The 25,709-nt window shown below is 40.3% G+C and overlaps 3 protein-coding genes across 8 annotated transcripts in view; 1 reads left to right on the top strand and 2 right to left on the bottom strand.

Annotated features, from left to right (window-relative positions):
- tcf7 (transcription factor 7) overlaps positions 1 to 5,378 on the top strand; it is a 79,039-nt gene extending 73,661 nt beyond the window's left edge. For 3 of the 6 annotated variants that reach the window (XM_040151312.1, XM_040151315.1, XM_040151317.1), the window contains 2 exons: positions 388 to 460; positions 3,534 to 3,647. In XM_040151312.1, coding sequence (XP_040007246.1) covers positions 388 to 460; positions 3,534 to 3,537 — 77 coding nt within the window. In that variant the 3' untranslated portion in view covers positions 3,538 to 3,647. Of the gene's footprint in view, positions 1 to 387; positions 461 to 3,533 lie in introns of all 6 variants that reach the window. The other 3 variants (XM_040151318.1, XM_040151316.1, XM_040151314.1) reach the window with 3 other exon arrangements.
- Positions 5,379 to 6,866: 1,488 nt separating this feature from the next.
- skp1 (S-phase kinase-associated protein 1) lies at positions 6,867 to 12,977 on the bottom strand. Its single transcript, XM_040151505.1, has 6 exons — positions 12,804 to 12,977; positions 11,967 to 12,066; positions 11,738 to 11,811; positions 10,400 to 10,543; positions 7,656 to 7,796; positions 6,867 to 7,120 (listed from the first exon to the last, which is right to left on the bottom strand). The coding sequence occupies exons 2-6, from the start codon at positions 12,061 to 12,063 to the stop codon at positions 7,085 to 7,087; spliced, it is 492 nt and encodes a 163-aa protein (XP_040007439.1). The 5' UTR covers positions 12,064 to 12,066; positions 12,804 to 12,977; the 3' UTR covers positions 6,867 to 7,084.
- Positions 12,978 to 14,577: 1,600 nt separating this feature from the next.
- ppp2cab (protein phosphatase 2 catalytic subunit alpha b) lies at positions 14,578 to 25,006 on the bottom strand. Its single transcript, XM_040150930.1, has 7 exons — positions 24,635 to 25,006; positions 17,155 to 17,364; positions 16,881 to 17,054; positions 16,581 to 16,670; positions 16,105 to 16,266; positions 15,612 to 15,730; positions 14,578 to 15,368 (listed from the first exon to the last, which is right to left on the bottom strand). Exons 1-7 carry the CDS (start codon positions 24,734 to 24,736, stop codon positions 15,296 to 15,298), a joined length of 930 nt encoding a protein of 309 aa, XP_040006864.1. The 5' UTR covers positions 24,737 to 25,006; the 3' UTR covers positions 14,578 to 15,295.
- Positions 25,007 to 25,709: the final 703 nt, after the last annotated feature.

Raw genomic sequence — 25,709 nt, forward strand, 5'->3', positions numbered from 1 at the left:
TGTACTAACAGAGTGCCACAGCATGGCTGCCCTCTCTGAGTCTATCTGTGTCTCTCTGTACGCCTGTGTCCAGGATGACTGACGTATTTGTTTCACTAAATTGTGTCTGTGTTGGGTGGTTATTCTGGTGGTTGTTGACGTTTTGCTGCGCTGTAACAAGCTACTAACCGTTTGACTTGATGGCCGTCTCTGAACTGACTGCCCTGTCAGTGCCTTTCCCTGCCCTGACGAGCTCTTGTGTCCCTTTCTTCCTCTATCATCTTCTTCTACCTTTATCTCTCTTCCCCCTGCCCTCACCTTCTAACCTTTTTCTTCTTCTTCCTCTGCTCATCTCTGGTTTCTGTTTTTCCTCCTTCTTGTTTTGCGCATGCTGTGTATTGTGCTCAGATCCTGGCTCTCCTAAGAAATGCCGGGCTCGCTTCGGCCTCAACCAACAAACGGACTGGTGCGGTCCTTGCAGGTGTGTACCATGTACAACATCCACGCCCACCCACTCCATTGCACCGCACTGCTGCCGTCCATCGTCTCTCCTCCCATCTAGCAGTCTGTTCGTCTGCGCATCATTTCTGTCTGATGCAGTCTTAGTTATTCAAACGTTTCTCAAAGGCAGAGCTGCTCTTGAGGTAGTAACAATTTCCTCAATTTGATCAGAAGCTGTTAGAATTTTAGTTTCCTCCTCTCTTACCCCTCAGCATTCGCATTAGTCTTACATTACTTACTGACTTAAGTTACCAAGCTCCACCTACCAAGCCAATGAGATTATGGCCACTTCAAAACCAGCTCCAGCTCTAAAAAACGTTTGAAAACCCAGCTGAGCTCTGCATGCCCGTCTGTGACTAACTTGCTGCTCTGCAAAAAGAACCATTATAGCCATAAATATGTAGTTATACAGCCACTAAACAGATATAATATAGACACATTTTTACAAAAAAAGAATCAAAACATCCTAAAAAAAAAAAAAAAAAAACCCTACCCCTCCAGCATAATCTACATTTCTGATGATTTTGAGTGGAATCTCACTTTAAGTCAGTAACGTCAGCTCCACGTTATAAAGGATTACTGTCTTGTCAGGTCCAAAAACGTTACCTTGATTTTAGGAGCGGCATCACAAGTGAAGAAAAACACTTGACCCAGATTTAGTTTGTCTTTACCAAAAGCTCATTTTCTCCTGTTTTGTTTTCTACCTGCGATGTCTCGTCAGTGGTCAAAGGTGGTTTGGATTCTGCAGCGCTGTTACACACCCATGCATCATAACGTTAATATGGTTAAGGGAGAATAACACTCAATAGAGTGAATAGAAAAAAGCTGTCAGAAAGTTTTTGGCAGATTTGTTACCTAGCACTCAAAAAGCATACCCATGTCAGAGGAGCGATATTAACAAGCAACGTTCAAAGATATCCTCCTCCACGCTGATCTTTTTTTGACTTTTTTTATTACAGAACTGAAATCTACACTGCACAAAAATGAGGCCCCTTATTTTGACCCTAAAATTGCCCAAAAGTCAGACATTACTAGGTGGAAAAACATTCAACTTGGTATTGTAGCTTGTAAATTCAGGCCAAGGTGAGAGTTCTGCTGGGACTAAAAAACACCTGACACGAAGCCGTTACAGTTCTGGAAGGTACAGCTTGTTGGGCAGCATCCCTCACATAGTCATCAGCAGTTAATGCCGATTTACAACCTGTGTTGTGTAAAAGGTCAAACTTGCACAAAAAATTTCAACCCTTACTTTCAAGCTGTAGTGGCTAAAGCTGTAAATTAGAGCCATGTTTCTCGCTTGTTTGTAATTGTGAACTAAAGCTGGGAAGTTCCCAGTTTTTCCCACTGTGAGCACAGGGATAGACTGAGCCAGCAGGACTAGTAGTCCTGAAACTTTGTTCACAGAGTACAGTATGAATTTAGCCATCAAATACCCTGGCATAACATGGAGATTTGTTTATCTGCCAGAGCCGGCATCCAAACGTACATAAGGCTTTTTTTTTCCCCTGACCTTTTCTCAAAATTGCAACAATCTCAGTTCCCTTTCTCTGTAATAAAGCAGAAACATGGTAACAGCACAATACAAATCATCAGAAGTCTGCCTGTCACCACCTCAGACTGATCTGTTTTAGTCACAGCAGAATTTACAGAAGACAACAGCTTCGCTGCAGGAGTCAGGAATCTGTGTGGTTCTGCAGAAAAAGCTTCTACCACAACTGCACTGTAGCAACCCCGTCGTCTTCCCCACCATCATGTCATGGAAATCTGAGTGTGTGTGTGTGTGTGTGTTTCTGTTTGAGAGAACAAAGAGGGGTGAGTGTGGTTAGAGCAAATCCTTATCACCACAGCTCAAGGCACACACACACACACACACACACACACACACACTCCCTGCAGCTTTGCATTTTGACAGCATTCTCATGCCCATCTGCTTTCAACTTTCTCCATTCATGCGATGTGGTAACGGGCGCCTTTTGATGGTGAACTCTAACATTTAGAAATCACTTTCTGTTGCACTCTTCCTCCCTCTCTCCCTCTCTCTCTCTCTCTCTAAATATGGCCTAACGCCTTTCCTTGCGGTTAAACCTGGTGACTCATATCATGTTCTGGTAATGATCATGGGATCCTGTTAACTGCTTTGATGCTGCGCTCAGTGGTACACAAGTCTGCTTTTAAGTATAACACCTCACTAAGCACAGCACGTCACTGCTGTTTGCATATTAGACAGATGCAATATGTTTGGTGCAGACCAGGAGGATAGTGTACGGGGGGCGGACAAAAACCCTGAATGCGATAAATACTACTTTGTGGTGCTTATGATGTTTAAGGACACTGTGTCAAATCCATGAGGCTGTTTGTGAGGAATTCTCTTATTTTAAGTCGTTTTTTATTCAATAGTAATAGCACTAATTAAAAAATAACACTTGTACAGTATATTAATTATAAAGTTGAGTGGTAGTCCCTGCTCTCAAATAATAAAATGTTTAGCAGTATATAGTGATATTTGCATTAACCAACACAAATAGAAATTCTTCTCTGTGGATGGAATAGTTCAACATTTTAGAAAATACTCTTGCTCGCTTTCTTGCCGAGAGTTTGATAAAAGGATCAATACTATTCTTAGTATCTCCTTTAACTATGGAGCTAGAGCCTGGAGACGATTAGCTTAGCTTAGCGTAAAGACTCCCAGCAGAGGGAAAAGGGCTAGCCTTTGAAGATCTTCGGGATCCTCATTTAGAAGCTGTGTTTCTACTACTTTTTCCCGACAGAAGACAGAAACTTAGAAGTGCACTAATTTGGCACAATAGCAGACTGGCTTCGTATATATCTAGATAATCAGAAAGTCAGGAGCCTAGAATCGAAGAAATTTGCCCGGATGGATTTTTGGTGTTTTGGACCTTCTCATTCATATACAGATGTACATAGACTGACACTAATACTTTTCCATTGTTCATTATGACCATACAGTATGCCTCCCTGTTCATTGACCTCAGTGTGAGTGATGCATCTTCACTGAAGCCTGCTGACGTTTACCATCCACACTTTATTCACAGATAACTCTCTCTGACTGTTCCTAGGAGGAAAAAGAAGTGCATTCGCTACCTTCAAGGAGGAGGCTGCCCCAGCCCAACTTCTTCAGATTTAAGTGCTATAGACTCTCCCCCCTCCCATTCCCCCGCCCGCCACCCTCTGTACCAGCACCAGCGCCAACGTCCCCCCTCCCCGGGCTGCTCCCCACCACCCACCTCCCCAACGACACGCCTCCCCTTGTATCCGCCGACCCACACGCGCTCACACGCACGCTCGCCCCCGGAGCAGTCCGCCGGCAAGCGCTGCGACCTCCGGCAGCCCACAACCAAACACGCCCACACACACCTGGAACTGTCCGGCAAGCAGACGCACAGCTCGGCGATGGCGCTGTCTGCTGCCAAGGCCGCGGGACTTTCTCTTAAAGTGCTAACAGAGACTCAGTGATCACTCCAGTCCGCTCACTTCCCTGTTCACCTCAGCTTCCTCTCACAGAGCCGTGAAGGTCACCTTCCTCACCTGCCTTCATCCTCACATTTTTCTATAGCTTTTATCAAGTTTTAAAAAAAAAAAAAAAAGAAAAAAAAAAAAAAAGAGAGTGACTGAGGTTGGCAGGATGGTGGGGCCATCCTTCAGTCCATGGTAACAGCCAGTATCTGCCCTGCTGGATTGTCTGACAGTAAGATATTAGCTGCGTGTCAGGTCAGAGGCTGGTTTCTCCGAAGTCTGCGTTTCTAGGCCAAGTACTTCATTAGCAGGTCAACACGGCTCAGTCCTTCTCAAAGCCTCCGTTCTTTAATCAAGCATTCAGGAAATCTGGACCGAACACGTAACCCCGTCATATTTACCAGATGTGTGGTTCACCAGTCACTTGGAAATATATAACACATGATTTGAACCAGTGAAAAGCCACTGCAGGAGGTAAACTCTAATCAGCCTAGACATGTCGTTAGTCAGATGAGTGTCCGAGGTTAGAAATATACACACAACTGCTAACCAGTTGTCCATCATGTGTTCATCACAGTTCATACTGTAAATTTGGTTATCATTAATTTGGTTATCCCAGTTCTGTATTTTGTGGTTGTATGAGAACAGCTTCCTGGTAATCAACGGGGAAATGATTGATTTTGGAAGTTGACCAAGAGCAAGTGAACGCAGCAGAGTGTTTGCCCCTGAGGCTAAACTGTCTCCTTTGGAAGAGAAGGCAAAGACTTAGTCTGGAGGGTCCAGCCCCTGAATTGGTAACGGAAACCCCGCCAGCTCCAGACTGCACAGTTCTGGTTGCACAGAGGCAGACCTGCACTGAAGGTTGAATTATAAGCTGGAGACTATGAAAAAACAAACGGTTCCCTGGCTCCTTCTGCTGCAGTTAAATTCTGCTAAAGTGAGAAGTTTCACCTCGAGGACGGCTCTGCCTCTAAGAAATCATTTTACGAGTAACTCATTAGCCCCTTGGTGCTTTTTTTTTTTTTTGTCTGTTTTTTGTTTGTATGTTTTACAGCTGACCCTGTGCTTTGACCTCCATGACAATCATAAAATGTTTTGCAAATGAGCTCTTAATTGAATGAACCACATCAACACAGACCTAAAAATGCCAGATTTACCCTCCAGAGAGCAGTTGAGCAGTAGGAGCTAATTTAGCATCAAGGTGAGAGGGTTGTTGCAGAAGTATCACAGTTTTGTTTTCCCTCCACAGCCATAGTCATAAAGGAGATGCCATCATATTATCCTCCAACATATCACCATCACAGCAATCACTTTAACACATTACTCGCCCAAACCATTAAACCACAAGAGGGGAGTAGAGACCAACAACCAGCCAGCCTGACCAGCAGAACCTCAGCTCTGAAGAGGGACAGATTCACTTTTATAGCTGCCTTTTTTTTTTTTTTTTTTTTAACTTCAGTTTCATTCGATTTCAAATCATTTTTTATAAATACCAATACAGCTCCTTTTGACAGGAAAAAAAAAGATTTACAGCAGGTAAAAAAAAGTCTCAGACTTATACATGAGAGAATTCCCTCTTTAAGTTACATTGTTTCTTTAAGGCACTTTCAGGCTGTCAGTCTCTTGCATTATCAACTCTTCCATGTTTGTTCTTTGTTCTCCTGATTTGGCGTATATTTTTTCTTTCTTTTTAAAGGTCAGATGTTTGTGCTGGTGGGGAAACCCTCGATGAAAGACGAGGGTTTTTTTGGCAGTTTTCCATTGAGCATTTTGCAGCTCCATAAACTAATCTGAGACCAAATGGGTACTATTATTTTGCATTGTGTTGTAAAGTTTTATAAATGTTGGGATTACCTATTATAATTAAACTTTTATATGTTTTTATGTATAAAAAAAAATAAGTGAAATAACTACAAAAAAAAAATCTTTTAGTTTCCACCATTTCTTAAAGCAATACATTTTGTGTTTGTCCTCTTGTGCGGAATTTTACTTTCAGTCAAGTGTTACTGCAGCAGCGTTCAAATGATATCTTATGTTCTCAATCTGTGCATGTTCCAACTTTTATGTAACAAGAAGACAATTTGACTAAAAAGGCTTTAATTTTCTGTTCTGCTTGCAGCGTCAGACTTGGCTTGGCTTACAGCTGTGGAAAAACTGTAGGCTGAGCTTTGGTACAGCAAAACTGTTTTCCTCCAGCAGAGAGAGCTCTTGTGGTAGAAATAGCTTGTTTTGATTTGAGGACGTTCAGGTTCACATCAGTAGCAGGAGCGCCTCAGAAATGTCTTTTCTATTTTTTATGCCTTGAACGCATCTGATGTATTACTTGTTTTTTTTTTTTGTTTGATGTATTAAAAGTGTTTGGAATATCTTGTCCGTGTCTACTGTAATCAACTCAAGAATATGATACCTTCAAAACAAAAATGACAGACACCAACCTTTTTGTATGTTTTATTTACTCCTTCAGTATATGTCAGACCATCCCAAAAACCAGCATCAGAGCTTATCTCAGAAGTTTCCTATTCAATACAACATGAATTAGGAATGAGTTACCCAACGCTGTGTGACAACACACAAGTACTTCAAGTCCAAAGGACATTATGCGCACAAAAAAAAAAAAAAAAAAATATCTTTCCACCTCAAACCTCACTTTTCCATTAAACAGCCCATCCTCTCATAACATTGTTTTACACAACAAATGCATTTACAGGGCAAAAATAATATTCACCCTCTCATTTCCATTGTCAAAAAAGCCATTTTATTTAAATCAATAAACCTAAAACAAAATCTTCCAGTAAAAAAGACAACCATAGCAATTAATAATAGGGGAAATATGAAAGGACTGTCCTCTAATCTTTAAGGATACAAAGCCATGAAACCAGGACTATTTATTTTATGTCAATACACAACATGAGTGTGTCGAAACGGAAAAGAGCTCCTTTACTTAAATAACACCACAGAGGCAAGTTAAAATGGTCATGCTACTGGTATACAGAAATTGAGTAAAGGGGACGGGGGGCATGTGGCTCTAAATATACTAAATGTAAATATTCACAAGTATGAACAACGCCAGTGCAACCAGTTAGCAGGGACAATCCTTTTCAGTGTGGTAGTGTTGGCAGGATCTTCCCCTTTACTTTTCTTCACACCACTGGTTCTCTTTGCGTACCTGTGGACGAGAGGAGGGACAAAAAGGCTGAGCTTCCTAAACTGTGTAAGAAAGGTCAACTGTCAAAGCTCTGATTCCTCATACAGGTCGGTCTTTTTGATGAATGTCTGTACAAAAGGCAGTGGGAACAAACTGTTACTACTCCCACTGATGCATTACTAGGACAACACCGTACTGCAGGAAGTAGTAATGTATTTTGATATCAGAATGGTGAGAATAAAAGAAGTAACTAAGGAAGACACACCAGTTGGTCGGGTTCATCCTATATCAAGATAATGACCCAAAACATCAGAAGAAAAGAACTAGACTGTGGCTTCAAATGATGGAAGAACAGCACAGTCTCCAGACTTAATCCCCATGGAGCTGATTTAGGATGAACTGGACATGAAGGTGAAATGTGCGACACATTTGTGGGAACTTCTGCAACAGTGTTGGGCCAAACTTCATGAACAATATTTGATTTCTATTGTAGAAAGGACGCCACAAGTGTGTTCGGCTGCTGGAAGAGTCAAAAAATAAACTATATAATAACTACCTGGGCTTCTTCTTCCTCTGTGAAATCATTTTTGATGTTGAAAGTCTTCCTGATCTCCTCAGGGGTTTTGCCTTTGATCATGTTGGCCACCGTCTTGCAAGTGACATCTAACAGGCCTTTGATGTCCAAATAGTTGGCGGCCTAAACAGAAAAGGAAAAACAGTGAGATTGGGGGGGGGGGCAGTGACAGAAAAGCTATAAAAAAAAAAATTTTTAAAAAAAGAAAAGCAAAGGACTGACTGACACCCTAGCATTTCAAGGAAAATATAAACACTTACAGGTTTATTAACAACCTACCAAGGGCATTTTGTTTTGGATTCATTTGAGGCACCAAAATGCTATAAAAATAAAAATAAAAAGCTGTAAATGTAAGCAGAATGCAAAACGCGATTCAATTGGCCAGACCACATCTGGAAGTGGAGGTTATGATCTCACCCAGGTGTAAATTCTTAATGACAAAAATCGGCCCAGAAAACTGAAAGGTTTCTATGCTTAAGCAAGCCCGGCAAAAGCTACAGGTAGTAGCAGTAGTGTGCTAGTCTTCCTCTGCAAAAAGATATTCAAAAATGAATGACCCCGTCCATGGCATTGCGTCCCTTCACTTGGGACGTGCCATGTTTGTTGACAGGTCGGCCAACACTGCAAAGTAATTGGATACAATCACAAGACACAACAAGAAACATTAATACCAGTTAAAAATGCACAGACCTGTAGATCAGATCCAGTTAAAGTATCCTGATCACATTAAAAGCAACTCTGAGTGGGGCCTAAGGCTTATCACACACAAAAACACAGCACAGCTGTTTATCACTCTACGATAACTCTAGAAAGTCAGAATGACGACAATCACTTTATCCTTTGCCCTGACAACCATGAGGTCAACAGTGGAAATACGGTGTTCACGTTACAAAGTAATCTCCCAGGATCATGTGCTTGCACGTTTTTGAAAATTAAGCCACTTTTTTCTACACTTCTGAGAATATTATATTTTCTTTTATCTACTTTCTGTGGAATCATGATGATTTGATCATGTTGTGTTATTGTTTTTAAAAATTCTGTTGTCCAAACTCATGATTTTAAACACACTGTAACTAAAAAAAAAGATAAGTGTTTCAAGTTTGTAAACCTTATTAGGAGATTTGTCTGAACAGTTTTTATTTCAAACATGATTTTGAATACATTTACCATATCTGGACACATATCAAAAACATTCTTATAAATATTGCTATACTCATCTCAATGATATTTCATTGTCCTACAGCTGAGTCAAACTACATTTCCAAGCCACCAGCCTACACACTAGACTGAGATCACCAAACAAAACATCATCTCCACTCTTGCCGTTCTCCAGTAAACTCATATCCTGTAATAACCTCTTAAACTTTACATAAAGCCTTGCATTCGTTTTCATAAAGGCAAGGGAGCTCTCACTGAGCTACTACAACACCCCTGCGTCTTCGGCATCCTCTGGCTCCGTGCATGTAAACACATGGGGTGGAGCTCAAGTGAAAATCAGCTCATGTGACGGACGCCACGACTTGTGTGTCACTTCCTGGAAGCCCACAGCTATACCAGCACCTATTTCCCAATCTCTGCTTAGGTTACCTTTCACGTGTTCTGCCTGATTTACCTTCACATGTTGCCCACAGAAAATCCCTTCAAGGCCAAGATCACTCCCTGTTGTTTTTCAGCTTAAAACAGTCTTTCCAAATCCCTGCCCCTTCTACGTCAGTCACCCAAACCACCTATCTTCAAGCTGTTGCTAGGCAACTTTTATAGCTCTTAACAAACTAAAGCTCTCAGTACTCTGCCACAGCAGTGAATGAAATAAACAGACCACAGGAAAGGAGGATCACAAAAGAAATACACACATTCAGCTGTACAAGTAGATGACAAAAAGAGGCACTAAATCAGAAGAGAATATCACAGTGAAGGTGTATCGCAGAAAATGTATTCAGAAACCAAAGTATAGAATAGGATTTCACAATAAAATAGGATTTCAGTTAATGAGTTACTGACTCCTAATGCTTCCTTACACAGTCAACAACTTAAGGGGATAACTTGGGATCGGCACTCCAAAGAGCGAGATCAAGTTAGTAAGGGGTTTTTGTTTGGCCACCTACGCTAATTCTGCTATAACCACCCCGCATAATCATTTTTGAAACGTTCTGGCACCACACTGAACTAGTACTGGACAGACAGAAAAGAGCACCAGCTTCAAAATTTAAAAAAAAAGATTACTCTCCTTTTTTCATCATAATGGAATGAACTGAGAAAAACTATTAATGTTACTGTATTCCTTTTTGTGTTTCAAACAGCACCCAGGTTTGTTATTAAAATTTTGGGGCTCAGGCTTTCGTGTCAAACTAAACCCACTTGACTGACAGAATCGAAAAGAAAGTGAACCTTAACATTTTTATTAAAATAGAATTCTCACAAACTACTGGTTAGGAAACACTGATCAAGTGGGCGTCTGCATGTGTGTGCACGAGCTTGTTGTGGGGACAAAAATCTGTTAACAAATTAACACTGTGGGGACTCACCTCCATTCTGGGGGAAAAAACCTGGTCCGTACACATTTTAAACTTCTGTTAAATTATACTTTTGTGTGTTTTTTTAGTTAAAGTTCAGGGTGAGGGTTGGAATTTCATATGTAACGGTTGTGGTTAAGGTTAGTGTCAGCCTCTTGGGAATGAATCTAGGCCAATGTAATGTAAATGTTATATAATGTAAACTGTATTTACCAGAATGAGTTCAAACAAGGTGCCTTGGTCCACTTTGAGGAACTCCTGGTCCCACACGGGAATGTCATCTGTCCTCTTCTCCTTGTTCTCATCATCCTCAGGAGGAGGAGGATCATCTTTGTGATGAGTACACCACTGAATCACCTAAAGGAAATACACACACACACACACACGCAACTTTAATTAAGGTAACGAAATTTGAATGGAATCCATCAGCTCTGCATTTGAAACTGTGCACAAAAGGTTTATATACCAAACTAAAGCGGTTGCTTTTCTTGTGTAGTATCACTGTGCACACTGTTTCGCTTGCTTTTTTTTAAAAATTCTTTTGGTTCACATAAATGTGTTAAATAACTTCATGCATATTATGGTTAATTTAAATATGTTCAAGATCTCCAAATGGAATAAGGGCAGAAGAATCTGAAAACCGTATTATTTGAATGACTGCAGGTCTTGAGTACAAGTATGAACTTGTAGAAGAGACAAAGAAACAGGCCTTCACATCCTTCTGCTCACACAAATATGATTATTTGGAACAATTTAGCAAGGGCAAAAGGCAACAAAGAGCTTATGCTTCAGTGTACGATAGATAACAGTAAAAAATTAGATCATCATATTAACAGAATTTGAAAACAAACCACATATATACTCAGTTGCCAGTTTATTGGTCCACTTAGCTAAAACAAAAACATTCACACAGTAGCCTTGCAATATATCTGGCTTTCAAGAAGGACCTAATGTTCAGTTCTTGTTGAAACTGGGATGTGTTCCTGATATATTGTCCAGGCTATTTATATCAACAAGTGTAAACTTTAGAAATATTGGAAAACTTTCTCAGGATAACGTAACACAATTCATTAGCACCACAAACTACAGGCTCCAAAATGACTTAAGTTGAATCAACACCGCTATAAAAACAGCTGCAACAAAAACTGATTGAAAAAAAAAAAAAAGACTAACAAATTGGCAACTGAGTGTACAGTACATGTACACAAAATTCAGCGAGTGTTTATAGTATATTTAACTTAAAACAGTATCATCTCTGTTTAATGTACAACTCAGATTTAAAAAACACCTATGGCATCACTAACTCATGCTTCTTTGCTGAAGCAGGAAAAAAAAAACCTCCATGTTCTATTGCATACAACCAGAGTTTGACTGTCAAAACACCTCAACAAAACCAATCTTTTTTTACAAACACATCTGCCATACACTGATTGTCATCATAGGTGTGTGTGTGTGTGTGTGTGTGCACATGTGTGGTACGGTGTTTGTGTGTGTGTGTGTGTGTGTGTGTGTGTGTGTGTGTGTGTGTGTGTGTGTGTGTGTGTTTGGTACCTTCTTGAGGATGGCAGCATTCACATTAGGGAGTGGAACTGGGTCATCATCTCCTTCATCATCCATTCCCAAATCTGTCAAAGAACCAATGACTATCATACATCAATCTGCACTATATCTACCACAAGTTGCATCTATTTAAGAAAAATACAACCCCCCTAAATTGGTGCAAAGGAAAAATGAAGTCACGCAATGGACCCTAAAGTTTGTGTGAATTTGAAAATTATACCTTCTAACATGGTCTTGATGGTGACAGACTGTTTGGCTATCTCAACATCCACTTCGAAGATTTCCCCATCGGAGCTCTGTAGTTTTATTGTGGGCATTATCTGTAGAGTAGAACAGAAACAGTATTAAAAAACATGAAATGGTAGCACTGCGATTAGCCAGAAAAAATTAAACGCACATTAATAGATGACCGTAATTCTACGTCTGGTTATTGCTAACGCTTTGGCTAGCTAATACTGATGTGATAGCTAGTTGACAACTTATCTGTTACCCCGCCACAGACAGATCACGTCATTAACAATTAAGTCGCTACAAAAGCAGCGATACACTTGGTACAAGTGTTAACATATTTTGAAGTTACCAACGTGGGCGTCGTTATTAGCAAGATCAACTAAATCGACAAGTGGTTAGCGTTAAAGTGCTAACGTCTCCACCAAGCCAACCAACGTTACATTTAGCTAACAGGCTAAACGAGGGTAATGCTAACCACGTAGCTAGCGTGATACTAGATACCTTTCATAGCTAGCTGAAAGGTGTTCTCATTAATGCACGAAACACCAGCTACAATGCCCGCCTTGTGTGTTTTTACATGCAAAAACTATCATCTAATGTTGGTTAATAGTGAGCCTACCGGGCAGCTAGCATTACCATGCACAATGCTAGCATCTTAGCTTGACGTTACCCAAGCGCCTTGCAACGTCAGTGAGGCCTCTTAGCAACCACATTCAGGCTCGTCAAATGAAGATGCAAACCAAACACAAAAACAATCGATTTGCCCTCAGCCACCACAGGTGAACTAGATGGGAAATGACACGTTCGGGTTTGCGAGGCTACGTACCGCTAACGTTTTAAGTCCGATCCAGAGGTGAAACTCCTCTGTAGTCAACAGCAGGGCCTGACAGAAGCGGAGGGACCGAACAGTGGCTGGAAGTCTCTGGATCAACCTGGTGAGCCTGCCGCCCGGAGGCTGACGGTCGCTTTGTCAGATGCTGGAAGGGGGCGGGAAAGGGGTGGGCTGCTTTTCCTGTTTATCTAACCCCGTTTCATTTCGTTATCTGACGCCTGACGCACAAGTGTCTACAGGGACTTAAGCTTTCTTCGACAAGCCTTTAAAGCTCGTAAATCCTGTGTACATTTTGTTTTGGTTTTTTTGCGTGACATTGTGGTAATGAAATCAAATTTGAAATGTTTGTATGGGAGGGTGCTTATCACTACACACGGCATTTGATCGGGAATGCATTCGTCGTGTTGATGTTGTTTTACCATATGTAGCGACATTGCTTTACTTTAATTATGCAGTCTACTGTAAATCACAATTAATATTGTGTTTGGGTCTGTGGTGGAAAACAGTACTCGGATCCTTGGAGTGAGTTTTAATTACAGTTATTTTCAGTCAGTTAGTTTAGTCCAGTGGTTCCCAAAGGGTAACCAGATAAATCTAAGGGGTCTTGAGATGATTAATGGGAGAGAGAAGAAAGAAGTTCTGATACACAAAAATGTGTTCAGGTTTTTTGCATTTTTCTGTAGTCTTTGATATTTATTTATTGTTTATTTATCTATGTATTTTTGTCGTTTTCTTTTTAAATATTGAATAATCTGACCTCCCTGGGCCTCAAACTGTTATTTAAATGAAACTATCTCTGGCGGGGAAATGTCTCTTTGGTGGAGCCGCTAACAACTCATAGACGCCCGAAACATGACAAGGAAACACAGCTAGACGCCGTTTTCTTGTATGAGATCACACTCCAAAGTTTAAACCACTGGTTTAATCTTTGACAAAGCGCTGTGTTTTCTAAACTTACCATATGTGTTAAAAAGTACAATATTTCCCTTTTGAAATGTAGTGGATTAGAAGTGTTAAGTACTATAAATTGAATTTAATTGAATTGATTGTACCTAAAGTACAAAGTAAAGTGTTTAAGTACAGTACTTTTGCAAATGTACTTACTTCCCATCACTGTATTTGTAATGTTGTATTAATCAAGACCTGTCTTGTCCTGTTACTTTTACAGTTTTGGAAAATAAGCTTAGGGTCTATGTGCATGATAACTGTAGTCACTGTATTCTGTAATGGAGTGATAAAGCTACCAGGGAGTGGCGCTTTTTCCTTGTTGTGCATTCCTTCCAGCTGATTCCATGGTGCTTTCAAGTGCTCACCAAAAGCTTATATTCCCAAGCTTTTAGTGCAAAAAACACCATCTAGCCTATTTCTACATGTTGCATCACTACTGCTTTTTTCATAAATAATATACCAGAATGTTACGTGCAAGTTGGTGTTAAATGTTGGAACTGGTTTGCGGGAGACATCAAAATTTGACTTTCTCGATGAAAGAACCTCTCACAGCTGTCTAGTTGTGAGACAGTTCAGTTACCATTTCAGTGACACTCTCCAAGAGGAAGAAGGCCATCGGCCTGCAAACCTCTCCAAAACATACATCCTGGGCAAATTGCGAGCCAGATGGCTGACCCACTTGCTGGTCGGTGAAATGGCAGACTTCCATTTGTTTCAGTTCAAAACTGATACAGCTCATAGGGACTTCACTCAGGTTGTCACCTCATTCAGTGCAAAAATCTTTCAGTATCATAAAAAGAAAACAGCACTTTCACATGAAGTCTTTATTATTCAAATGGTTTGGTTAGTACAGACTCTTTATGTCAGAGGGAGTCAGTGAGTTGATGTGGATGAACACTCCATCATCTTTCAATCATATACACCAAGCTTGGTAACTGCATAAGAAGGGTTTTGTTTGTTGGTACACAGGAAAAAGAAAGTTTGTGTAAAACTTTCCTGATGGGGCTTTATTTGTAATTTAAAAAAAAAAAAAAAAAAGAATAAAAAAAAAGGAAGAAAAAAAAAGTAGTGTGAAATCTTTTTCATTCTTTTGACATTATGTTACATTTCTTTAGATTTACAAAAGTGCAAACAGATCATGCTCAGATCTCCTAAATATAATAAGCCATGGCATGTGGGATTCAAACAGCCGCATTTGAAGTAGCAAATTTTTGTCTTGGACCTCAGTGCCATCCGTCAGATACACAGGTACAGGATGAGGAATTTAAACATCACTGTTGTTTTACATAGTGGGAGAGATTCGCAATACAAGTCCTCAGCAATGAATATTGTAATGATTATGGCACACACCTTTTGGTCCATCCATAGACACACAGACATTGTTTTTGCTAAATGCTTAAATAGGTCTTTGTGTGGAAATACAATGTGCACTGCTGTGTAGCCCCCCAGTCTCCCATCCTCATTCATGTTGTTATCAGTTGAAGGTCATATATCATGGCAATACTGGACTTGACTGTACAAGGGTCGAAGGTCAGAGTTTACAGGAAGTAGTCTGGGGTGCGACGAGTGACATGAGGCTCCCCTCTGCGAGGCGCAGGATCAAACTGCAAGCTGGGTAGAAGAGGGAATAAAAAGCAGGAAAAAAAAAAAAAATGATGACCAATTATTTTCAAGTCATACATATTCTAAGCATGATACATGTAAGCATCGATATTAATATTTTGAATTTTGCAACCCTATGGCATGCTGAAAAAAAAATTACTCTACAGTCATGCAGACCTTCAGCTTTCAAAAGTCCACAGAATTACATGCACCAACTCCAGTTGGTCCTCTTTTTTTTTTTTATATACTTACAATGAGTATTTGAGAGTGTCATCTAGTTCCATGATAGCTGCCTGGTTGCCACAGCGGTAGCAGTAGTTGGGAGCACTAAATATTGTCACCACATTCCTCTCATGGCACCAGTTGTAACCCTGGGGGAAGCAGAAGCATTATTCACTGGAGATGTATAATTCAGGAAAAAGTGCTACTATAATGCAAAGCTTAACTGCACACTATGTTCTTGAACTCGGTATTACAGAGCTAGCTGGTGGTATAACTGTTTGTCCTTTTGTTTTCTTGCCTGTGGTTGGGAAGTCTATATCCTGTAACAGCCATTTGGTCACATAACAAATAATCATTCAGATGTCAAACTATACCGACATTAATATTTGCATGGTAAAATTACAAACATGCATAGTGACTTTTGAAATCAATCAGCCACTGTGGCCGGTTGATATAAATCTAGTTCCCTATCCCAAACTAAGTAGCAGCAGACAAAATGAACATACTATACACAGACACACACCTCCATAACCAGCTGGTGGGCACGGGACACCAGTGTGAGCCGGTTGGCGTGGTTGAAAGTCTCAGAGATGTCCTGACCAAAAGTGTAGCCAGCTCCCCGAGGAGAGATACCCCAGCCACCGCGGTCGTCAGGGTCTGACCACAGCAGGTCACACATTGGACCCTGTGGAGGACAAAGAGCAAGAGGAAGAGGAGCATGATAGCAAGGAAGCACAGCCACTATCATGTTTTAACTACAAATGTACTGAATTATGGAGAAACAAGAATATCAACGCAATACTTCTTTTGTACTTTTTAGGTATTGGTCATGATCAAGTTACTTTCACTGACAAACATTTGTTGATGACAGTTAATTTAAACTAAATCCTGTTGTTTTCTGTTCAATTTTTTGTTCTATTGTACTTAATTTTGATGTTTCTGGCCCTGAGGCTTAAACCTTAGCTTTTGAAAATTGACATATTTAAGTATTATCTTCACCTCATGTGGCACTTCCTGTAAACGATCCAGTGCTCTAATGTGATCCAATGTATCTATGGACGGTGACAGGCCTCCATGAAGGCAGAAAATCTGGAAGGACAAGAAGAAAATTTGAGTACTTCACTCTGACCGTCAGCTTCAGAATCCATCACACATTCTTACCATTTTACTTCCAAAACTTATAATGCTATACATTTCATTCCACCTGGTAACATTAGATTTTGTCACAACATTAAGTCCTGTTAGGTCACTGCACAGTCCATATTTATAACTGTGAAACCCACCAACATATATTCTCACCTGAGAGTCTACCAAGGCAGTGAGGGGGAGGTAATCAAACAGGTCTGTGAAGTACTTCCAAACGTTGGCGTTACCATATTTCCTTAGGCACTCGTCATAGAAGCCATACACTTGTGTGATCTGTCTGCTCTCGTGGTTCCCTCTCAGGATTGTGATGCGCTCCCGGAAGCGTACCTGAAACACAAGCAGAGAACAGAGCTGTATGTTAAAGCCCTATTAAATTTCACCGTTAGAACAAGTCAAATGTGTGAGGACTTTTTAAATTATTACTTACCTTAAGTGCTACAAGTAAAGTGACAGTTTCTACAGAGTAGTATCCTCTGTCCACATAGTCTCCCATAAACAAATAGTTTGTGTCTGGAGATTTCCCTCCGATCTTGAAAAGCTCCATAAGGTCATGGAACTGGCCATGCACGTCACCACACACCGTTACCGGACATCTGACCTCCTGGACATTTGACTCCTTGGTCAGGATCTCTTTTGCCTGGAGAAAACATACACACACCGTGGTTCATGGATAGGAAAATGGGGGGGGGGGGACCCACCAGGTAAAGTGAGAAATACAAAAATTGCAGATCACACAAAAAATCCCAAAGGAGCCTCAAATAACCGAAAAGTCAAGATCGTCCATTATATGTAACATCCAGTACATAATTACACTCATAATCCTGCCGCACTGATGTATATTTAGACATCAAGTAAATATGTTATCAATAACCTGACACTTTACTTATACTTAAAGCTTTTTCCCAAATTTATGTAATGTGTGTCTGCTTTACTGTGTTCTGCTCACTGAAATGCAGGAAAATCCATGTGATCATGCACCGTAATCAGATGCACCATACACTGTCATTTTCTATCTCATTCTTTGTTCTCCATCTTTATTTCAGGAATTTCAAAATCAGCCTCTAGTTGGATTAAGATACTACACAGTGATTACAACACAACCCGCAACATCACCACCACAATCTCTCCAAGGAAATAAGCCCCTACGCTATTTGTGTGCGTCTGTCTCTCTAGTTTCCTGTGGGCCTGCACTTGGAAAGACAGCTCTAGTTGCACTGCAACATTTCCTAAAATCAATTAGTGTGATGCTCCAAAAGCTGAGGACAGAGTGGAGAATGGTTGCTGGTGTGTTAGGATGAAATACTTTGTTTACTCTGATCATTACTTTAAGAGGACTCAGCTATAGCTAGGAGGGCTGTGGCAGCACACTGAGCTACCACACCAAAAAGTACATCTAAACTAAAAAGAAGTGTATGATTCAGTATGTGGCCTAGAGCTAATGTTTTTAGAGCAAACACTTGGTTACTGTTGTCGGCTGATTTAATGCAAACAAGGGACAGTCACACACACTGATGAAACAGAAATATGTAGAGGATTTGCTTCTGCAGCTCAGCTGACGCGGGACAAAAAAGGTTACGAGGCATCATTTGGAGTCATGTAAAAACAGCCACCTGGGAGTGAGTAGTGTCAGATTCTCCCTATATTATGTATTGTGTTGTAAGATGGGATGATGGGAGTTTTTACCGCATGGTAGGATTTCAAAAAGAATGAAAAGAGTGCATTTTTTGTGTAATTTAAAAAGGAAAGCAAACATCCTGTGAATTATTTTCAATAAGCATTTGCCTAATGATTATGCAGCCTTTACCAGTACTGATGAAAACAAAACTAAAAACAGGGCAAAGCTTTAAAAAGTACTAATACTAAATCCGGAGACCTACAACAAGGCCTATTCCTGGAATGAGTCTAGCTCTGCAGGCTGATATCACTAAGGGGGTCGGTCAGCTGGATGAGCTCTTTTAAAAAGCTTGGGAGCAAACAAAGTTCATGCAGAGAGCGAAATGCTCTGAGCTGAATGACCACCACATATGTCTGACGTGCTGAGCCGCATGGGAGCAAAGAGGGAGACAGAGTGAGATAGGGAAATGGAGGGATGGGTGGGATCAAGAATCACACCAGCTTTTTATACTCCATTTTCAAGTGTTTACTGATATGTGATTCTAGAGAGAAAGGTCACTTTACAGCCACAATAGGCTTGAAAGCAGGGGCTGATGTGGTTTGTGTGCTTCATAGGGTTGATATCACATAATTGACTCTTTGAAAGCAACTGCCGATTTGGTATGGGCGAGCATATGCCGCCTTCTATCTAAATGCCTGGTTTTTGTTGGTGGAACATTTTGAGCAGCCCCCATCGTTTCACACTGATCCCTTTAAAAAAAACAAATGTGACCAGGGTGAGAGAGAGAGAGAGAGAATTGACGTGACAGAGTGCTGAAGTTGGCCTGTCACCCTGGCAGATGGGACAGAGAGAGACGGATCCACAGTGACCGGGACAGGACTGCAGCACTGCACAATGCTGACCTATATTACACCGCACATACATACACACCCTCCACGTGCCCATGTTACCATGTGGCAGGAGGCCTTTCAGTGACTGGGCTCTGGATGACAGATTGACCAGGGCTTCGAACTCTAAAGCAATTGAATCACTAAGCCAGAGAGAATATTCTACGTGCCTGTATTAAAGTGGAACAGCAATATATTTTTCATTTGCCCCTTTCCTCCATTTCTAATTACTTTGAGTGAGATGAGGGGAAATAAACAAATATGCATAGTAAGTGGGCCAGGTCAGTCTGTCTGTGATCCTCCTTACTATTCACTGTTCTTAACCTTAAATTTCCTTCATAAAAGATATAACTTGTATAGAGAAGAAATGAGCATTACCTGGCAAATACATGTGGCAAATATTAAAAAAAAGGTTTAAAAAAAACAAACAAAAAAAATAAAAGTGGTAGTAGATAAGGTAAGTTGGGATAGTGAATCGTGACTTTTTTTTTTCCCCCCATTGTCCATGATAACTTTTTGGACTACAGAATACTTTAGAAATCCACAAAATACACTGTGGCTTCTAAACAATGCTATTGCAGGGACATAAATATACTGCGAATTAATCATTTTCGTTGCTGTTGACTGTTATTGCTGCAGTGTTTTTTGGTTTTGTTGAGCCATGGAACCCATCACTGGTTAAGCTTACTATCCAGTTCCCCCCCTTGGAAACCATACTAGACGCTGGGTTTAAACAAAAGTAGAGAGACCCAATCAATGCCAATATACTTAAGTGCTATCTATTTCACTCTTTAGGACATCCCCTAAAAGTTGCTTTGCCAGTGCATGACACAGTATATGGCCTACAGCTCTGTAACCTTACACTTACCTGTATGGGTAATCTGTTCAATGACGCATCAGATATCACCTGTGTCCTGAATTGGCTCAGCTGATTATAACTTGTTTAATGTGCACTTGGTGTGAGGCCAGCACACTGACAGCTGGGTCTGACAACAGATTCAAGTTATATTTTCTCAACATATGCTGCATTGAATTACTGATTTTATTTCAGTCTAGTTTTTATCCTCTTATTTCCCTGCCTACTCAAGAGACTTGTTATCTTTAGTGAACCCCCTGCAGTTGTAAATAGTCCTCACTGTTGTAGTCAACGGTTCCACTTACAAGTTAAAATCATAATCAACATCTATCACTCGCACCTTATTTTAAAAAATTTTGTAAATAGCCTTTACACAATTTAATTTTATGATCATGTAACAAAACAATGCAACAAAAATAGGACAGAAAACAAAACATAAAACAGGATTATAGTTCTATTGAATCAAATATTACATAAAACTGGAGGAAGTAGACTAATGCAATTTGACCTGCTGCTTCTGGCACCAGGGAAACTTCATCATGACTCACAATTTAAGCTTGGATTTAGCAGCAACTTCAAAACTTAGTGTGTGAGAGAGCCATTTACTCATGAGGTGGCAGGTCACAGCTCATACCATGGATGCAGTCCAGAGGTGAATAAAAAAGATGATTGCAGAGGTTACGTACGCACCTCGCCCAAAGTGATCTGTACCTAAAATGCCACAGGCAGGCTGCAGGAAGGGAACCTTGACCCAGATTACAGCTATGCCCACGACATCAGATGCCACACAGTCAACAAACTGCTTACTCGAGTGCCGAGAACTAAAGTCAGCATTTTCCTGGCTGTTGCAATATAATCTAATTTAAGTGAGTTAAACACAGCCTAAAAGTTCTCCTGGAGACAACTTAGTTGCGAATTAAGCTGGACAACTCAGCTAAACTACAACCACAAACAATGACCTCACTCAAGATGTTTATCGTAGCTAAAGGTTAACCATCTTCCTGACAAAAGCACCATAATCAGTGTGGAAATCAGATAAATGATAGTGTCTTTGTTGTCAGCTTTTCAACTATGAGTTTGTGAATATTGCTGACATGCCTTTAACAACCTCTCATCAGCATCAGGCATTGGGACTCGAGTGTGTTGCCGAGGATCACTGTATTGTTGCATACTTTCATCTGTGTTTTTGATATCCATTTTTACTGTTTTCCTAATATTACTAAATAAACATTTCCCCAGTTTTCCAAAGCAAATTTCCCTATTTATGTTGCTGTAACATTTCTGCCTTTTATAAATCTTTTTTCTGTGGGAAACACTTTGTAATCTCACAATAACACAAGGCAAGACAAAATAAATTGGATCTAGCCTCAATGGTTAGTAAACGGTGCCTCATAAGGGTATCAAATGAGAAAAGATATGAACAACACAGGGCTTGACACTTAAAAAGACAGAAAACATGTCTGAATGGTTATGTAACTCTCAAAAGGTTTATTTTTCAGAAGAAGGAAAAAAAACAACAGGTCAAGGAAAGGATATGTCTGTCATGCAGCATGCAATATGCATTTAATTAAATTTAGTCAGTATATTTGGCAGGGACATAAAACCAGTTTCCAGTGAACAGAACATTGTCTGCAGTCACTCAATTTCAACCCGTCAACTAGATTAAACACTATTAACTGATCAAACAGATTACATCACCGCTCTGTAAACGGACATTATTTGCTAAATACGTCTAGAGCCTTTTAGAGAGGGGAGATACTGCAATGCTGAAAACTGAAAAATCTGCACTGATTCTGATAAACAGGATAAAGCTTATTAGTTTTTACTTCATCCTGTGCACCAGACACCAGACAGAAACTCTGATATGTTCTGCCTTTTCTGAGATTGCTGGAAAGCAAAAATGAAAAGACTGAGGACAAATTGCACAGCACATCTCATTCCTCCACACCTCCATAACTCCCAAAACAGAGACAAACGCTCTCTGAGTCACAATGAACAGCGTTATCCTGAGTCACATACTCTGATCCCCTTAGCAACAAAGCCTTTGATAGTGTTAGTGGTGCAACTCACAATCAATCATATCCTCTGCTATTTTTAAATCAGGGAGGATGTTGTGTAGGTACATTCTGCTGAATATATTAACAAAATTCACAGGGGGATGGATGGATACATGCGGGTAGACAGTAGTTTCAAGCAGCTGAGCTCATATGAGCTGTGACAATGATACAGTCTCAGGGTGAGGAAATTATGCAGCTTTCCTTTTTCCTCTCCACTACTTTTACAGCTTCTTTGCTGCATTACGAGGGTACAGTGGCGAGCAAGAGGAAAAACACAACATTATTTGTGTAGATTGTGACTGTACTCATTTTTAATTGTATGTATAACTAATAACCGTTCACAGATCCCACCAGTCAATCTATTTTCTTGATCATCCAAGACAGATGTTTGCAGAGCCAAATACGTGCTCAGAGTTTAGCTAGTTTAACTTTTTGAACTGACACAGGATTGCCACAGCATGGACCACCACTGACCCCCTAACCCCACTGGGGAAGGTCCAAGTCCCATTTTGGGATCTCAACCCACAGTGAAAAAAAACAGGACTGAATAATGCATTTAAAACTATTGGAACTGACCTATCAGAGCTGAGCGAAAAAAGAAAACAAATGCTGGGATTAACGAGCCACTTGAGAGTAGCGTGCCCTTAACGTTCAGTGAACAGCATTCCAAACATGGTAGTGGGTCTAGTTTGTGTGTCCTTTTAAGAGCTGGGAGGGATATAGCTGTGCTATAGAAATAAAAAAAAAAATCTGGAAAATTACAATAAAAAAAAAAAAAAAAACCCCATCTGTCCAAATTTAATCTCTGTTATCAGGGTTAAATTTAACAGCAAATTTGAATTTAAAGAAAACCAGGATACCCAAAAACTAAACCACCATAAACTGATGACAGGTTTTGTTGTCAGTCAGGACTTCTAACACTGACATCCAACAATCAAAGACAGAGGTGTCAATTTCTCCAGAAGTGGCAGGCAAAATAGACCACGACATGAGGCAGCAAGAATATATAGTGATCTTTGGAAAAGGGGGGAAAGACCTTCTAGAACACATAAATCTTCATCAGAAAAAAATATTTAATTTCAATAAATTCTTGCAAAAAATAAATTTAAACAATCTAGAAGCAATGAACACCACATTCTGATGACAGAAAATTGTTTAAGAGTCAAGGGTGAAATTGTTCTTCGAGCCCAGACATCTAGTGCTGGAAATCAGCAAGTGGTCTGAGCAGAAAGGATATTAAAGAAAGACTGGGGTTAAGCTCCAGCTCAGACCAGAGAAGTCTGCAAAATCCATTGGCTGTTTGCCAGCCAAAGGAGGAAGAGAGCATAAATATCTCGGTCACTGAAATATTGTAACTGTTTTGTATTCAGTTTATATTTGCATGAACAACAATATTGAACAACAATTAGATAAGACAAAGTTGCACCATCAACGCCACAATGTGCTGGCAACAACTCTTTGACCCAGATATGATAGTGTCAGAGGCAAAGTCTAGCCATCAAACAAGTTGTATTAAATGACATTTCCGTGGTCAACTTTTTTTCAGTCTCAAAGTAATTTTGCTTGCATTTGTCTCCATAGATCCTTGATTAAATTACATGTGAAACAACGTCGGCCAAATGTCCCAAAACATGGATTAGTAAATCAAATATAAGGGCGGAGGTTTAATAAGGGGTCAGAAGAGAGATTTGCCACTCACATGATGTATCTCTGGCCAGTGATGTCATGTATAAGTTTGAAAATTGACTACTTTATTGCCTAGTATACAAGTGAGCATCACTACTTATTGGCTTCAGAAGTAAATGAGAAGCTAGATGAAGGACAGGGGTCAGAGGTTAACTGCAAATCATACATAAAATACATGAATAGTTAGTGAATAGTGATAAACCATCTCTATCTCAGCTCACCCAGAGTTTTAATTGTACAGTAAAAGTTTACCCGCCTTTCCATGACTTCAGGTCGATTGTCATTACATAAGGATATAGTCTTTTAGGATAGAAGGGGTCAAAACATCCACGTATCTTTCCCCTTTTCTACCAGGTACCTGCCTACATGCAGAGAACATGAGACATTATGTACAGTAATAGGTAAGCAGTCAGTCAAACTTCACTTAAAACTTGAGTGGAGTTTTACTGCCACATCTAGCTAAAAAAGATGCTACAGGTCACGGTGACAGTTTGAAGGAGAGGGGTCGTAAATGTGGTATGTCACTTAAATTCACAGTATTGCTGACCCAGTCTGGCTAGTAAAACCCTCGGTAACTGACAGCATGTGCCCGTATTTCAGAATTTCCAGACATTTCTAACAGGCAACAGTAAAGATGTCCTGAAAAGAAGAGGCTAACCGCTCACAATGATTGTCAAATATACGCACAGCGCAGTGAAATGTACACTATAGACGCCATTTTAAGAATGTCTGGAAGGCGACTGTAAGGAGAGAGAAGACGATGACAGTTACTTGGGGTTGGGGGCGATTTTTTTTTAATATCTCACCTTTTCACAGAGTGTCTTCACTTGTCCCTCCGACAGCTGCTTGCATTCGTTGAGCTGCTCGATCCACTGATCAAGTTCTTTCGTAAACGCCTTTTCGTCCATTTCTGTGTGTTTTCGGGGTCGCTGCAGTTGTGTTTGCCGAAGCGTTAGCTAACTTGGGTCAGGAGACGACTCCCTCAAATGTTCTTGTCTTTTCCAGAGCTTACAATATGGCCACAGAAGGTGCTAATTGCCCTCTTATTAGAAGACGCATGGACCTCTGCTTGCCAGATCGCTATGATTTGACTGAATTGAAACTGAAGAGAGGGAGGGAGAGACGTCAGTTGACGATCCACCCTGGAAATGAGTCCGTGTCGAGCGACCCAGCAAAAAAAAAAGCAAAAAACACCGCACTTCCTGTTCTGACCTTCTAAATAAAAGCAATTCTGCTGACCAACTTCTGCGAAGTGTTATACAAGGCCCCAAAACTACTGCTTGAATAGTCCCATCAAGGCATGTTCGAAAATATATAAAATATTCTGCCTTTGAACTGATTAATAATTTGTGTCTGATATGGTTTTTTTTAAAGTTTTCAGGCTGGATTGTGAACTGCAACATTTATTTTTAATTATTTACACTTATAGTATATAGGAATCAAGTGTGTCTGTGTTTAGCTACATTTCTATCTGAAATCCAAATCACTTAAATTTTAGTTAATTAATTTACAATTTAATACATTTAAGTGTGTGATTTAAGGTAAGGTGGCTTGAGGTAGCTCAACCACACCAATGACAAAATAAGCTCAAGTGCCTTCATTAGAATTGACCCAGTGACGCACAGCAGTTTTCACTGTCTGCTTACGGAGTGACTATTTCCTTAGACCAGAGAAAATGATTTTTTTTAAAAAGAACTGTTATAGGCTACTTTTCCTGAAGCAGACTTTTAAAGCAACCAAACTGGGGATAGGAGTTTTTGTGGGAAAACTTACTGCCCGAAGTCAGTCGCCTCACATCCGGCCGCACTCTGGTCGATTGTGTCCGGCTTGACGCAGCAGCAGCACGAGCGCCGCCCGACACAAATAGCAACGGGCGAGCGA

Source organism: Xiphias gladius, chromosome 17, assembly GCF_016859285.1.
Source record: "Xiphias gladius isolate SHS-SW01 ecotype Sanya breed wild chromosome 17, ASM1685928v1, whole genome shotgun sequence".
In the NCBI taxonomy this organism is placed as follows: Eukaryota; Metazoa; Chordata; class Actinopteri; order Istiophoriformes; family Xiphiidae; genus Xiphias; species Xiphias gladius.

Excerpts from the sequence above, each read along its gene's own strand:
- skp1 (XM_040151505.1), bottom strand. The coding sequence starts at position 12,063 with ATGCCCACAATAAAACTACAGAGCTCCGATGGGGAAATCTTCGAAGTG. Across the intron at positions 11,812-11,966 it reads CATCAAGACCATGTTAGAAG|ATTTGGGAATGGATGATGAA; the intron begins GTATAATTTTCA and ends GTTCTTTGACAG. Across the intron at positions 10,544-11,737 it reads ATGCTGCCATCCTCAAGAAG|GTGATTCAGTGGTGTACTCA; the intron begins GTACCAAACACA and ends TATTTCCTTTAG.
- ppp2cab (XM_040150930.1), bottom strand. The coding sequence starts at position 24,736 with ATGGACGAAAAGGCGTTTACGAAAGAACTTGATCAGTGGATCGAGCAG. Across the intron at positions 17,365-24,634 it reads TGAAGACACTCTGTGAAAAG|GCAAAAGAGATCCTGACCAA; the intron begins GTGAGATATTAA and ends TGTTTTCTCCAG. Across the intron at positions 16,267-16,580 it reads TACAGGAAGTGCCACATGAG|GGTCCAATGTGTGACCTGCT; the intron begins GTGAAGATAATA and ends TGTCCTCCACAG.